Consider the following 14120-nt stretch of genomic DNA (forward strand, 5'->3'; position numbering starts at 1 on the left):
TCCGCTTTTTTGTGGTTTTTTGCTGTTAAAAATAAAAAAGAATTATTGGAAGGTCAAATAAATATACCATCAAAGTCCATCTTCCTTTAGGGTAATTTTCAATTATTGTGGTGTTCAGAAAGCACACAGCTCAAATCTCAGTGAAGTGATTTTAGTTTGGCCACGCCACATGGCATGTGGGATCTTAGTCCCCTGACTGGGGATCGAACCTGTGCCTCCGGCATTGGAAGCACAGAGTCTTAACCACTGGACCACCAGGGAAGTCCCTTTTTAAAAACGTTTTTTAATTTTTGAGTGAAGTGCTTTTTATAACAACCCTCCTATAGATGGGCAGATAGGTGATGAAGCAAGTATGGTAGCTGTAGAAACCAGGCAGTGTGTATGCAGATGCCAAGCGCACCGTTCTGTCAACTTGCCTCTATGTTTGAATCCTTTTACTTTATAATAAAATGTTGGAAAAATCTCTACTGTATTGTAAACATGCACAGCATATGCTTCTCAACTTCAAATAACTTTATTCCCTCTGAGCCCCATCTTTAAAGATATCAATGAAATTTGCCTTTACTCAGAATTTATTCCAGGGTTTTAAAAATCCCATTTCTTGGGGACTGTAACCAAGTAAAGTAACCATCTAGGAGTTTTCATGTAAAAATCTTTAATCACCTCCTTTCTTATTTTTAAAACAAGCCTGATATACAGATCTTTTCTATCTGTACATTAAGAGCTTAAAATTAAGAGCTTAAAATTACTACCCTTGCTGAACCTTGAAGACATTATGCTACGTGAAGTAAGACAGTCACAAAAAGACAAATAGTGTTTGATTCCATTTACACGAGATGCCATAGAGAAAGGAGAAGGGTGGTCGCCAGGGGCTGGGAGGAGAGGGAGGGGGAGTCAGGTGTTAAATTAAAGAGTTACAATTTGGGAGGATGCGGACATTCTGGAGATGAGGGTGGTCATGGCTGACAGTGTGAAAGCCGCTAACACCTTTGAATCTTACACTTAAAAATGGTTAAAGTGGTAAATTTTATGCTATGTGTGTTTTGCCACAGTTAAAAAAAATTTTTTTTTTAATGTAGAAAACAAAATGACCAACCTTGGGGAGTTTTAGTGAAACTGCCCTCTTACTGTGGAGCTAAGCCCAAGTAATTTTAGTATCTGGCCTCTTACCGTATTTTCCAGGAGGAAAACCTTCCTTCCATAGAAGAATTAGCCTGTCGGATCGAAGATGAGGGCATTAACCTGCCCGAGAAGCCCAGGAATTACCTCAGAAGAGTTTTCCAGGAAACCATCTACAGGCCTCTGGTGGAGAAGAGCATCCTTGACTATCTGCGCTATAATCATTACCACCTGCCCATGTACGCGTGGCAGGGCATCGTTTAGCGGTGGCCACGGCCTCCACTTGATTGCTTCCACTCGTATCGTTCCGGGAAGTGCTCCGCAGAAGCAGGAAACCTCTCTGAAGCCTGGCTGGACCGCCAGGCACCGTCGTGGTTCCCTCCTTTCTTTTCCGTGTCCACCGATGCCTGTGGTTTCCTATCGTCCCAGTAGGTGGCGCACGGCGGTGCGTCTGGATTCTGGGGCAGGGAGACGCTTTACCAACACCAGGCGTGTTCCTGGGCAGAATAACCCATTTTAGCAATAAAATGAGACCGTACTGTGTAAAACTTGTTTTTTACCTTGGGCGTGGTTCTGTTTGATTTCCTGAAAAGTCCTGCCGCCAATGCTGCTAGTCCTTTACATGTTTACCCGGTCATACTCGTGGGCGATAAAAAAGAAAATCGTGTGCCCAGGATGGAAAATGAGTAAAACAGATGACAGGAAATTATCTCTGTAACTTAACATCAGAAGGACTGATTGCACAGACAAGTTTACAGGAACTTTTGAAACGAGGAGGCTGCTCTCACGGCCCCTGTATTTCTACTTCCTGTCCCAGATCAGGAGCATAAATGCACCGAAAAACTGGAAGATCAATTCAGGTTCACACACAGGTTTTAGACTAGAAAACGGTGGTGGGAAACTAATTTCGGTCATTTCCTTTGGCCCTCAGCGCTGTTGCTTTGCATCGGCCCCCTCTGGTACCTGTCACCTGTAACGTGGGTCAGTAGCCCTCTTTCTTGTAAATAAAGCAAATTAAGTGCCTAGCACAAAATATGGATTCAGGAACAACACATAAGACTGTTTTCATTTATTTGAATCTCTTTTAAGCAGATAGTGTGACACAATTTGTGTCTGAATTTTTGACCAGTAGAGCTTAAAAGTGGCTTTCATGGACAGAATTACAGTTTTCGTTCTTTTTTTTTTTTTTTGGCATTTATGTTAATATTTAGCAAAAGTTAGCTCAATTACAATGACTACACAGTAATTTGGAGGCTGTCACAGCTGGCATTACAGAATTATCCACCATTAACAAACTGATACCTCTCAGAAATAAAATGGTTTTGGAACCCTAGACTCTGATTTTTCTAAGGCAGGCAAAAGCAAGCAATAAACTCCATTAATTCCTGCACACGTATGTTTTTCACAAGCACATGGGTCATTCAGAGGGAGGGCCCAGCTCCCACCATATGGTACAAACTGTGTAACTCTTGTGGAGAACAATTGCTACTGGTCCCCTCTTCAAACTGCAAGCCCAACACATATGGAACCATATTTCAGGGCCTGCAAATGAGTCAGCTCAAGAAACTCTCCTTCCCTCACCCCCTTCCTCTGAGAGGCCCTGGATTAAATTCATCAGCAAATCGAGTGAGTTTCTTTGACAGGCCCTGGGACCTTGGGTGGAGATTAACAGTACAACCAGTTAGAGGATCAACAGTTATGATTTCTGTGACTGAGTACTACCATTAAAAAGCTTCTGGTCACATAAAAGTGACCCCATATGATAGTGCCAACCTTAATGTCAAATCATGCATACACTTTCTAGTAAGTTTTCCTTTGCTGCCTTTTTAAAAGTAGTCTTGGGCCCCCAGAGGTATCATGGCAGATTTGAAAATGTCTAGAATATAATTTAGTCTACATGGTGCATTGGAGGAAGTTACTGACCATTGTCCTATATTCAGAAAGTGAGTCGTTTCCTGAATCTAGGCAGGAATTTTAGCATATATGTGCAGACAAGCATTTTGTCACTGAGGAACCACTTTTCTAATAAGAGACGAACCCAAGAGTTGTTGATCATAGCTTGAAACTGGCTGTTTTAAGGGCTTTAGGAAAATAAAGATATTTATTCCTCGATGATGATGAATCCTGGCAGAAGAAAGGGCTTCAGAAAGACCAAGTTTGAACTTCTCTTGGGGAGCCCTGGCATGGCTTCTGTAAGAGACATGAGTGCCAGGAAGTCCCCAGGCATTTCAGCGTGTGCTGCTCAGCAGGGAGTCTTGAACTCTAAGCCCAATCTTACTGACAGGAAAACACCAAAGTTAAATTTCCCACGTTGTATTCCCCCCAAATCACATGTCACAACCATGCCTCACAGTTGCCTCTAATGATCTTCTGACATAAGTCGGTTTTTACTAGCACGTGGCCACCTCCTTCCCCAAAATGGCTCCTGAGATGCCACCGAAATATCGCAGGAAGGCGAGAGAAAAAGAGAAGATGATGTGGGAGAGGAAAGAGAACACTGTACGGAGAAAATGTGAAGCCAGCCAATCAATATTTACCCTCAGAAGAGGGTGTGTGTGCGTGTGTGTGTGTGTGTGTGTGTGTGTGTGTCTGCGCGTGAGAGAGAGAGCGCGCGCACACGGGTGCACGGCTGAGTGTTAGCCAAGGCGCAGGGAGAGGGGCTCGAAAGTCGTCGTGAGCGAGGAGCTGTTGATTGTTTTCTGGTTGAGAGAAGAGGTGATGATAAGGCTGGGATACAGTGCGCGCCGGGCCGGGCGGAGCGACAGCTGTATGCTAATACTCGCAGAAACCAGCCTCCGCGTCCCCCATTAAAGCAGGCGGCCAGGAGGCCACACATCACTGAACAAATAGGCTCTCTCTAGACAAATAAAATAACACACGTTGGCCTGCGGGGAGTGGGGAGAGCCAGAGGGGGAGAGGAGCGGGAGGAGAGGGTGGGAGGGGGAGGGAGAGGAGGGGAGAGAGGGAGCCCCTGAAGGAGAGAGGATGGACGGGGAGAGAGGGGAGGGGAGACGAGGTGATGGGGGGCAGGGAGGGAGACCATGGAAAAGAATGAGAGGGACAGTCCGAGGGGGAGAGGGTCGGGGGTGGGCGAGACCGTGAGGAGGAGAGAGATGGGGGAGTGAAACATGCGAAGAGAGAGGGAGAGGTGGGACGGGGTGGGCAGAGAGGGGCAGGGGAGAAAGAAGGGAGCGCCCGGGAAGGAGGAGAGGAGGGTGGGGGAGGGAAGGTGGGAGAGAGAAGGAGGCGGGCGGGGGAGGGGGGCGGCAGAGAAGGAGGGCGAGAGGAGGAACACGGACACCTAAACCCAACAGCAGCAGCAGGACGGACGGAGTTGGGGGCTGGGGGTGGGAACAGAGGCCCAAGCGGACAGCGCGACTCTCCAGCCCCCGGGCGTCTGGCTGCCTCTCTGTCCGCCCCCCGGGGCTGGCGAGGACTGGGGACGTTCCGAGTCGCCGTGGCCTTTCTGGTCAGTTTTGCTGGGGCTTCGTCGCTGCCTTTCCTGAGACTGGGGCGCGCGGGGAGCCGGGCCGCCCCTCACAGGTGGGAGCCGCCCCCTGCGCGCCCCACGCTCGGGGCCCTCCCGCTCCGCTCGGTGCCCTCCCAGCTCTTCCTGGCCTCATCTTCTGCTTAGGACTTTCCCACACTTCCTGGCTTCTCCTTCGCCCGCTTTGGCCAACATCGCCCTTTCCGTCGCCCGGCCCGGGGACTGTCCGGCCCGCCTCCCCTGCCCGGCCCGCGACAGTCCCACCCGAGGCGAAAACAAACAGCCCCGAGGGCACTTCAAGGAGCGTGCGGAGGCCCGACGGCACACTCGGGAGGATGAAAGGGGGCGGCCGGCCACCCCGTGGGCCCCGGCGAATAATGGGCGCGCGGCAGATTGCCGGGGGCACTTGAAACTCGAGGGGAGGGAACTGCTGGAGCGCGGTCCCTCCCCGCGCCCGGCGGACGGCGCAGCCTCGCGGATTCGCCGTCGTCTGCCCTCTTTCATGCGCTCTCCTTTTGTGTGGAATTATTTAAACGGGAGATCCATGGCAGCTTTATGCTAATGTGCCGAACAAAGGCGACGGCCCGCCGGCGGGGGCCCGGAAGGTGCCTGGAGGCCGGAGCGGGACGGGCGGGGAGGCAGCGGGCTGCGCGTGGCTCTCGCGTGCCCTGGGGCCAGACACGGCCGCCCCTCATTCCTGCAAACACAAAGCCTCTCCGGCTCGGGCCGGCGCGCGCGGCGCACGGGGAACTGGGCCCCTCCGGGACCTGACGGCGGGCTCTGCGCCTGGAACGCTTGGTCCAGGCCCGGCCGTGGCTCGCGGGCCGGGAGGGCCTCTGCGAATCCGGCAGAGGCGTCCGCAGCCGGCCCGGGAAGGCGCTGGGGGCGCTGACCACTCCCTCTCGCGCCTCCCGAGCGTCTCCAAACGCGCCGCGCGCCGCGGGGTGAGACTGCGGACCCTCCTGTCCTCTCCTCTTAGGAGCTTAGGGGCTGCCTAGTCCCGGCGACATCCCACAGGGCAATTCCTGAGCCGAAATTCCTCGCTCTGGCGCTTATCTCCAAGCTTTGCGCTTCCAGCAACTCCCTGGCGCTAAACTCGGGAGCCGAGGGTCACAGTGAACCCCACTGCGTTCCCCGACGGCAACCTAGGACTCCAGGACAGGAGATCTTAGAGCGGCCGCGGCCTCCAGCTCTGCAGCGGTCAGAGGAAGAATCCACCGCGGGGTCCGCAAGCACGAGGGCCGAAGAGGCCTCTGGATTTTTCCCAAGCGCCGGCCAGGACCCCACAGGAAGGGGAGGAGTCGCTTGGGGCCTGGGAAGGACACTTCGGGACCCTGCCTGGGATCCCTCTGCTCGCCTCCTCCCGTGAAACTCCCCAGAAGGGGGCAAGTCAGCGCTCAGTGTTTCCCCAGCCCAACTCCACGCGGCCCCTATCCGGAATCGCAATGCGCAAAGGCCCGCCGCCGCGGCGCAGCGTGGTAGCGCTTCGCTCTCTTCCAAGACGAAGGAAAATATCTCGACTCACCGTCCAAATGCCCGCGGGCGGGCAGGTTCTGAGAAATAAAATCACGCAGAAGACGCAAACCCACGGCCGGGTGCAAGGGTGCACGTCCTTGGAGGTTGCCGGTGTGTGCGTGAGCGCAGCCTAATTCTTCCTCAGCCCTGGGTTATGAAATTAGTTTCTAATACTCGGACCTTTCAAGTTTCCATTTGTTTTTGACGGTACCTGTCTGAAAGCAGATTTCATTTTCGCTGGCCAGACTAGAAACCACAAAGAAAAAGAAATGGATCCATTGAATCTCAGTATTTCAATAGTGTTCAATAGATGCTCTTGCCTTAATTCAGAGCCCTATTTGAATTTGCTGCATTCAGGCAGGGGTTTTGTTTTGTTTTGTTTTTAGCCTCCCACCCCCGCCTTCTTTACAATTATGGGTGTTGTTATTTTTAAAGGATTCACAAGGTGACTAACTCTCCCTGTTATCTGTTGAATGAAAGGAGTGTTACACATGTAAGACCAAATACCCCGCCGTCAGTTGGGGATGGCGGGCTGAGCCCCCGCCCTATTATTCCACAATCCAGATGGGATTCGTGATTAGAAAATAAAATTGGCCAAAGCTGTCCCGGAATCCCCTTCCCACTTCTAATTTCATCAGCAGTATCAATCAGCGCTCAAAAGAGCAAGGAAATAACGTCAGTTACTTTTAGACTGAAAGATATATATAAATTTTAGATAAACTCGTTTTAGAATTTCTAACTTTTTTCAGGACTAGCATTCATCGTAGTTAGCATTTTTAAAACGATGAGAGTTTTCAAAATATCTTCCATTATGTGTATTCTTCTCGTTTCAGTCTGTGAGTTAAAAAAGAAATTACAAACATAAAATCACCAAATGTTTTCCCCTTGATTAGTCAACTTGATTAACCCCTTGATTAACTAATTCTAACAACTGTCCCCATTACAACTTATTACTCATGTGGACTTTTTTTTTTTTTAATCTTTCATTTCCACGCCAGGGTATTTTCACAGGGAAAATCCAAAACAATGAAATACCTTCAGTGGAATCAGACGTAAGCAAAACTCAGCAAAGTCTATCTGAGTGCACAGAGCTTTTCAGAAAAGTGTTCGTTTCCTTCTCTTTCAATAAAGTGACATCTTCTTCACAACATATGACATTTTCTGTGGTTTTGCAATTTGTTCCCTAGTGATGGGCGATCAGGGCCACTACGCACTCTTGGGGTTCTGCCCCCATCCCCCGGAGATTCTGCCTTTTGTGTTTCCTTGGGGCAGGGCTGGGAAGAGGTTGGAGGCAAAGGGCCCGGTCTGGGGTCCAGTCGGGGTGGCGGGGCTGGGGGGTGGATTTTCACTGTTGTCTTTTCCTGGTGGCACCGGGGGGGGGGCGGGGGGAGGCGGCCTGTCCTCTCCGAGGCCGCAGCCTGCCTCAGAGGACAGATTGCCCCCCTGTCCCCCCGGCCGGCAGCACGCGCCTCTTTTGAGTCCAGATTGGCCGCGACCGGCGCTCAATAGCGGGAGGTTAATTTCCTTCACAAAGGTGAAGGGGGCACGGCTCCGGGGGGCCCCGCGCCCAGACAGGCGGCCCCTTTATTCCGAGGCGCCTTGATTGGAGCCCTTGATTTAGCATCTGATGTCAACCGACAGACAAAATGCCCGCTCGGAATGAAAATGCATGAGGCCGTGCAAGGAGAGCGGAAACCAACTTCACTGGGGCGCACGCGGCTAGCCGCGCGTTTCGGGCTTTGGCCAAGTCCACCCGAATCAACCCGGCCCTGGGCGGCGCGGAGGCTCCGAGCAGCCTGGACCGGGCCCCTCCAACGATGCCAATGCCGGAGCCTCCGGGAACTTTAAAAAAAAAGTTCAGAAATTCAAGGTTTTTGGAACACAGCCCAGCCTGCCCCCTCCCCCATCCAGCGCTGCGTCTGCTGGCGATTGAAGAAGTGAGGTGCCAACTGTTTCTCAAACTCGAGAGGAACCTTCCCGAGGCCCGAGAGTGCGCAGCGGCTGCGGACACAAACATCGCCCTCAGCTGCTGCCAGAAGGCCAGACCCTCCACCCAAACTTGGAACTCCAGGGTCCCATTTTCGTTTAGACCCTGGGTCCCCCGGCCCATCAGTCCGAGGCCCGGGCGGGGCTCTGGGCGGCCCGGGCTTTGCAGCTATTTTCGATTCCGGATTATTTCCCAAACACCAGGAGGAGTTCCTGCGCCTCCCCCAACCCCACTCCCGCCCCGGCCGCCTAACTCAGATCTCCCCCGCGCCTGCTGCTGCCCACCGCCGCCCCTACCCAATCAGCGAGCACAACTTCCCCCTCCGCTTCGGCTCGCGGATTGAACCCTCCTGACATATTTGGGGCCATTCTTCTCCTTTGTTGCTATTTTGCTCGCGACCCGCGGGTAATCCCAGCGCGGGAGGGGGGCGAGCATTGTCGTGCTGATGGACGGGCCCATTTGGCGGCTCCGCGCCCCCGGGAGGAGAGACACAAAGCCCAGGCACGTGCGCCTCCCCATAGAGGAGCAGCCGACCGTGAAGGGAGGCGGGGCCGGGCGTGTGCCTGGGCCGGGCGGGGCGGTGGCGCCGGGCGGGGCGGCGGCGAGGCGCGCGCGGGGGCCCCGCGCCCTCAGGTACATCTGCCGCACCTACCGGGCGACCCCCGAGTCCCGGCCCCCTCTTGGCCGCCGCGTCGCCCTCCCAACCCGACCGGGCGGAGGAGCTGCGGACGCGCTGATTGGCTCCGGGGGAAGCGGGAGGCGAGAACAATGGCCCCCTCCCCCAGTTAAAAGGGAGCGGCTCCCGGGCCCGGGGATAGGGACGCGCGTGCAGGGCGCAGAGGCGGGCCGAGCCGCCGCCGGCGCCACGCGAGTCTCGCCGCCGTCGCCGCCGCGCCCGGGCCATGGGCCGAGGGCACTGAGGGCCGCCGGGGCCGAGCGCGAAGGTGGGACCGAGCCAGCGCCTCGCTCTCGCCCTCGCGCCGCGCCAACATGCCCCGCGGCTTTCTGGTGAAGCGCAGCAAGAAGTCCACGCCCGTGTCCTACCGGGTCCGCGGCGGCGAGGACGGCGACCGCGCGCTGCTGCTCTCGCCGGGCTGCGGGGGCGCCCGCGCCTCGCCCCCGGCGCCGAGCCCCGGGCCGGGCCCTCTGCCGCCGCCGCCCGCCGAGCGCGCCCATGCGACGCTCGCCGCCGCGCTCGCCTGCGCGCCGGGCCCGCCGCCACCCCCGCCGGGGCCGCGGGCCGCGCACTTCGGCAACCCCGAGGCCGCGCACCCCGCGCCGCTCTACAGCCCCACGCGGCCCGTGAGCCGCGAGCACGAGAAGCACAAGTACTTCGAGCGCAGCTTCAACCTCGGCTCGCCCGTCTCGGCCGAGTCCTTCCCCACACCCGCCGCGCTGCTCGTTGGAGGCGGCGGCGGCGGCGGCGGCGGGGCCAATGGCGCGGGCGGCGGCGGCACCTGCGGCGGCGACCCGCTGCTCTTCGCGCCCGCCGAGCTCAAGATGGGCACGGCGTTCTCGGCAGGCGCCGAGGCGGCCCGCGGCCCGGGGCCCGGCCCCCCGCTACCCCCCGCCGCCTCCCTGCGACCCCCAGGCAAGCGACCCGCGCCCCCCGCCGCCGCCGCCGCCGCCGAGCCGCCCGCCAAGGTAGCCAAGGCCCCAGGCGCCAAGAAGCCCAAAGCCATCCGCAAGCTGCACTTCGAGGACGAGGTGACCACGTCGCCCGTGCTGGGGCTCAAGATCAAGGAAGGCCCGGTGGAGGCGCCGCGGGGCCGCGCGGGAAGCGCAGCGCGGCCGCTGGGCGAGTTCATCTGCCAGCTCTGCAAGGAGGAGTACGCCGACCCGTTTGCGCTGGCGCAGCACAAGTGCTCGCGCATCGTGCGCGTGGAGTACCGCTGCCCCGAGTGCGCCAAGGTCTTCAGCTGCCCGGCCAACCTGGCCTCGCACCGCCGCTGGCACAAACCGCGGCCTGCGCCCGCCGCCGCCCGCGCGTCCGAGCCCGAAACCGTTGCCAGGGCTGAGGTGCGGGAGGCGACGGGCGGCGGCAGCGACCGCGACACGCCGAGCCCCGGCGGCGTGTCCGAGTCGGGCTCGGAGGACGGGCTCTACGAGTGCCACCACTGCGCCAAGAAGTTCCGCCGCCAGGCCTATCTGCGCAAGCACCTGCTGGCGCACCACCAGGCGCTGCAGGCCAAGGGCGCGCCGCCGGCGCCCCCCGCCGAGGACCTACTGGCCTTGTACCCCGGGCCCGACGAGAAGGCGCCCCAGGAGGCGGCCGGCGACGGCGAGGCGGCCGGCGTGCTGGGCCTGAGTGCGTCCGCCGAGTGCCACCTGTGCCCAGTGTGCGGGGAGACGTTCCCCAGCAAGGGCGCCCAGGAGCGCCACCTGCGCCTGCTGCACGCCGCCCAGGTGTTCCCCTGCAAGTACTGCCCGGCCACCTTCTACAGCTCGCCCGGCCTCACGCGGCACATCAACAAGTGCCACCCATCCGAGAACAGACAAGTGATCCTCCTGCAGGTGCCCGTGCGTCCGGCCTGCTAGAGCGCGCCCTCCACCCCGGCCCCCCGAACCGTGCCTTCGCTTGGAGACCCACGAAGAGAGCGCGCCCCGACCCCGCGTCCGCGCCGGGGGCACCCACCCCCGGTGAAAGTGTCGTCTCCGCTTCTCTCGGTGTAGCGTGACGGTAACCCCGATCCTCTCGTTGTGACTCCTTTTGGACCCCTCGCCCCCTTTGCGTTGTGTCCCTTTCCCCCCCATGGCGCAACAGGAGCCAATCTCTTTCTGTACAAGGGAGAAAAGCTGTACGCGTTTGTCTCGTGGTTGGAAGCCTCTCCTTGGAGGGGAGATGTTTTTCTTGCTAGTATTCTCTGTGCTCACGGTCTAGAAACGCGGTTTGCTCTCGCCTACCAATCTCTGCTCTCTATGTATGTAGCGTACGGGTTGTTTTGGGTGAATCTTGAGGAATAAATGCCTTTATATTTCACAGGCTGTAAATTGAACTTCCCACACGATTAGCTTTATTATGGCTTGTGAACTGCTGGAGTCTGGCTTTACCTTTTTGTATGTGAACAAATCAAATTGCTTAAAAAAGAGTTCTCTTTAGTCTAGCCACAAATGCCTTGAACTGTTGTCTGTTTGGGATTGTTTTTCGGGGGGAGGGAAGGGAATTTTCAGAAGATGCTGTAGAAACTGCCTCAATGTTTCACGTAAGACTTTTCGGTTTGATCATCTTTGTTGAGGTAGGACTATAATGAGTTCCCTCTAAATGTATATGTTGATTTATGAGTAATTGTTATTTATTCTTTATTTATTTATATTAATTATGAAGATTATCATATTATTTGATTGCAGGTTTTTTTTGGTGCGCTTCCCCCCGCCCCCCGCCACTCTTGACATTTCACTGTGCATTTTAGAAGAGAGCCTTTTTCTAAGGGGATCTGTTAAAAGTTTTAACTTTTATACCTATCTGAGCGAATTACAGACAACCTACCATTTTATTCTGCTTGGAGCGCCCCCAGGGCCCTCGTACAAACGACAGCTCTTACTTTTAAATGCAATCTCTTTTCTACATACATTATTTTCTTAATTGTTAGCTATTTATAGAAAGCTTCAATAGAACTGTTTCAACTGTATAACTATTTACTATTCAAATAAAATATTTTCAAAGTCAAAGTAAGGTGGACTTATTTCTGCATCACGTGGTTTCCACAAGGATTTAAAATAGAGCTTCCAATGATTTCTTATATGTGTGTCTATTGTTTATTAAGAAAACCCACCACCGTCACTAGGATCGTGGGTTTTTAGAGCTGAGCCTGAGCTGCCAGATTCTCCCCTTCCGGCACTTCAAGGGTGTAGGCTCAGAACAGCTAAGCTGGAGCCAAAGGCTTGTTAGGGGTCCTTAGGAATGTACTGGAAGGTGGGGGTTAGAAGGGAAGCTGTGCAAACCTTTTCCAGAGAAATCTAGATAAACGTCCACACAAACCTATCCTTTTAACCAAGGGGATATAAGAACACCGCTTTAATTTAGCAGATCCTTCGTTTCCTGACAGTTTGGGGCTCAGTGTAACCGTAATTCCTCAAGTAAAATGGGTAATTTCTGATCCTTAGGTAACAACTAGGAGAAAGTAGAAACGATTTTATGGTCAGATTTTCAAAATAAGGGAAGCAGACCAATTCTCATTTGGATGCAAAAGAAGTTAAGCAACAGGGTTTGGGGTAAGGGCTCAGAAATAATTTTCCAATCAGGTAGCAGTCCATTTTGGGGGAAAAAACTGGAACACCATCTGTTTGGGGTATTAAATTTAATAACGGTAATTACACTGTTTTCCGTTATGTGTCACAAAGCTCTTTGAAGAACAATCCTGACACTCACCAGTTAATATTTTGAGTTGTTTTCCTCTGCCTTTGGAACACTTGATCACGGAGCCGAGCTAAACATCACAATTGTGCACGCCCTTCCCTTCCTGATGTGTGTTTGCTGCTTTTCTCCTGTGGCACACTAAATCTAAGATTTGCCCAGCAAAGGGATGTTAGAAATCTGTACAGTACGAGCTGCATTTCCAGAACGTGTAGCTGGCGTGATGGTGGGAAGGGCAGTACGTGAGAAACTGGGAAGGAAAATGTGACGAAAGCGATCGTTTTCAGATTTTGAACCTAAAGTTTTATGTGGGAAAGGGTTCACTAAAAGGCTCAGCTGTCAGGACGGTGGAGTATTCCTCCCTTTGTGAGGGCTTGAAATAGACTCAGTAACAATGAAGGAGCAGCCAGCACAGGTAAGTTGCCTCCAGGACGAACTGCCCCTCCTCTTATTGTTTGTATTATTTACCAGTTTGGAAAATACAAGAAGACAGAAGCTTGGTGCAGCACAACCTGAAAGCATGGGGACAAAGCTGTGTTTGTAACATCCTGAAAAGTTGGAATGAAACAAAGAAAAATTCAGATTTGTGGCCTGATGATTGCTCCCTCTAAGCAATAATGTGAGACTTTTCAAAGGTTCTCTCTGAATGACACCTCACAATAGAAGATCCTGCATCCCGAGGGTGAGCGTGTGCTCTATGCCAATGAAAAGTATTCTTAAAAACCTGGCGGTTGGCCCGCAGGGATGTCGTCTTGGCATCTATGTTTGGCTTACTTTTTCTTGTCCAGAATCATAAATCAAAAACCCTAATGTCCATCTTCATCATGGTCAATAAGGTGTGGTTGTTTGCAAATGTGCTCTTTCATCCCCTGCGGAAATTTATCTCGATTGACCAAATATACCTTTTCTCAAAAAGAAACCAAAATTTCATTTACGTGAGATACTAAGTGAAATCATATAGTGAAGGGAGCACATTGAAGGTGACTAAAAAGTATAGAAGAAATAGAAAACCTTGGTCAGTTTGTTTCAAAGTAATGCAATGCGAGTCAGCAGAATATTCCACAGGAAAGAAATCAGATTCTCTCTCTCTTTTTTTCTCCCTCCCTGGCTAATAAGTTCCCAAGAGCTCCTATTATAAAATATCAAGTGGAAACGCACCCACCTTCTTCACAAGTGTGTAAAGGATGCGGCGGACTTGCCCCTGCGTCTGAGGCTGCTCCAGACTTGGATGCCCACGGGTGGAAACCGGCCACGCGGGGACGTGTTGCACAGAGTTCAGCCTGGGTAAGGGGGGTGGGGTCCGAGGCCTACCCTGGGGGGCGCTGTTCCTTCCGTGTAGCACCATCACTACAGGTGATCCCTGGGCCCTTTGACTTCATTCTGGGAGCCCAGGTCACACGGTGGAGGCAGTCGCGCCAGGGTGACTCGTGACCACGTGGAGCGAGGCCCAACCTGAACAGCTGTGCATGATGACAGCGTCGTGGTGCAGAGCAGAAGAAGGCTGGAGGCTGGCTGCACTCTGGCCCCTCGGTGGCACATGTAGGTATACTGGGGTGCCCTGCAGAGATCTGGGTGCACAAGGTTGGGCCGGGCAATGCCAGTCACCGGGCTCCTCTTGCCCAGCGTGTCTGCGCCCAGAGGCCACCGGTGAGGGGCCC

The 14120-nt window shown here is 54.3% G+C and overlaps 2 protein-coding genes across 2 annotated transcripts in view; both read left to right on the forward strand.

Annotated features, from left to right (window-relative positions):
- Window positions 1-1650, forward strand: part of CFAP61 (cilia and flagella associated protein 61) — a 255844-nt gene extending 254194 nt beyond the window's left edge. The window contains exon 27 of the mRNA XM_073792625.1: window positions 1183-1650. Coding sequence (XP_073648726.1) covers window positions 1183-1383 — 201 coding nt within the window. The 3' untranslated portion in view covers window positions 1384-1650. The remainder of the gene's footprint in view (window positions 1-1182) is intronic.
- Window positions 1651-9098: 7448 nt separating this feature from the next.
- On the forward strand, window positions 9099-10646 carry INSM1 (INSM transcriptional repressor 1). Its single transcript, XM_019927606.3, has one exon. It carries the CDS (start codon window positions 9099-9101, stop codon window positions 10644-10646), a length of 1548 nt encoding a protein of 515 aa, XP_019783165.2.
- The last annotated feature ends 3474 nt before the right edge of the window (window positions 10647-14120 follow it).

The sequence above is a fragment of the Tursiops truncatus genome, chromosome 15 (genome assembly GCF_011762595.2).
Source record: "Tursiops truncatus isolate mTurTru1 chromosome 15, mTurTru1.mat.Y, whole genome shotgun sequence".
Classification (NCBI taxonomy): domain Eukaryota; kingdom Metazoa; phylum Chordata; class Mammalia; order Artiodactyla; family Delphinidae; genus Tursiops; species Tursiops truncatus.

Coding starts and splice junctions, on each gene's coding strand:
- INSM1 (XM_019927606.3), top strand. CDS start 9,099: ATGCCCCGCGGCTTTCTGGTGAAGCGCAGCAAGAAGTCCACGCCCGTG.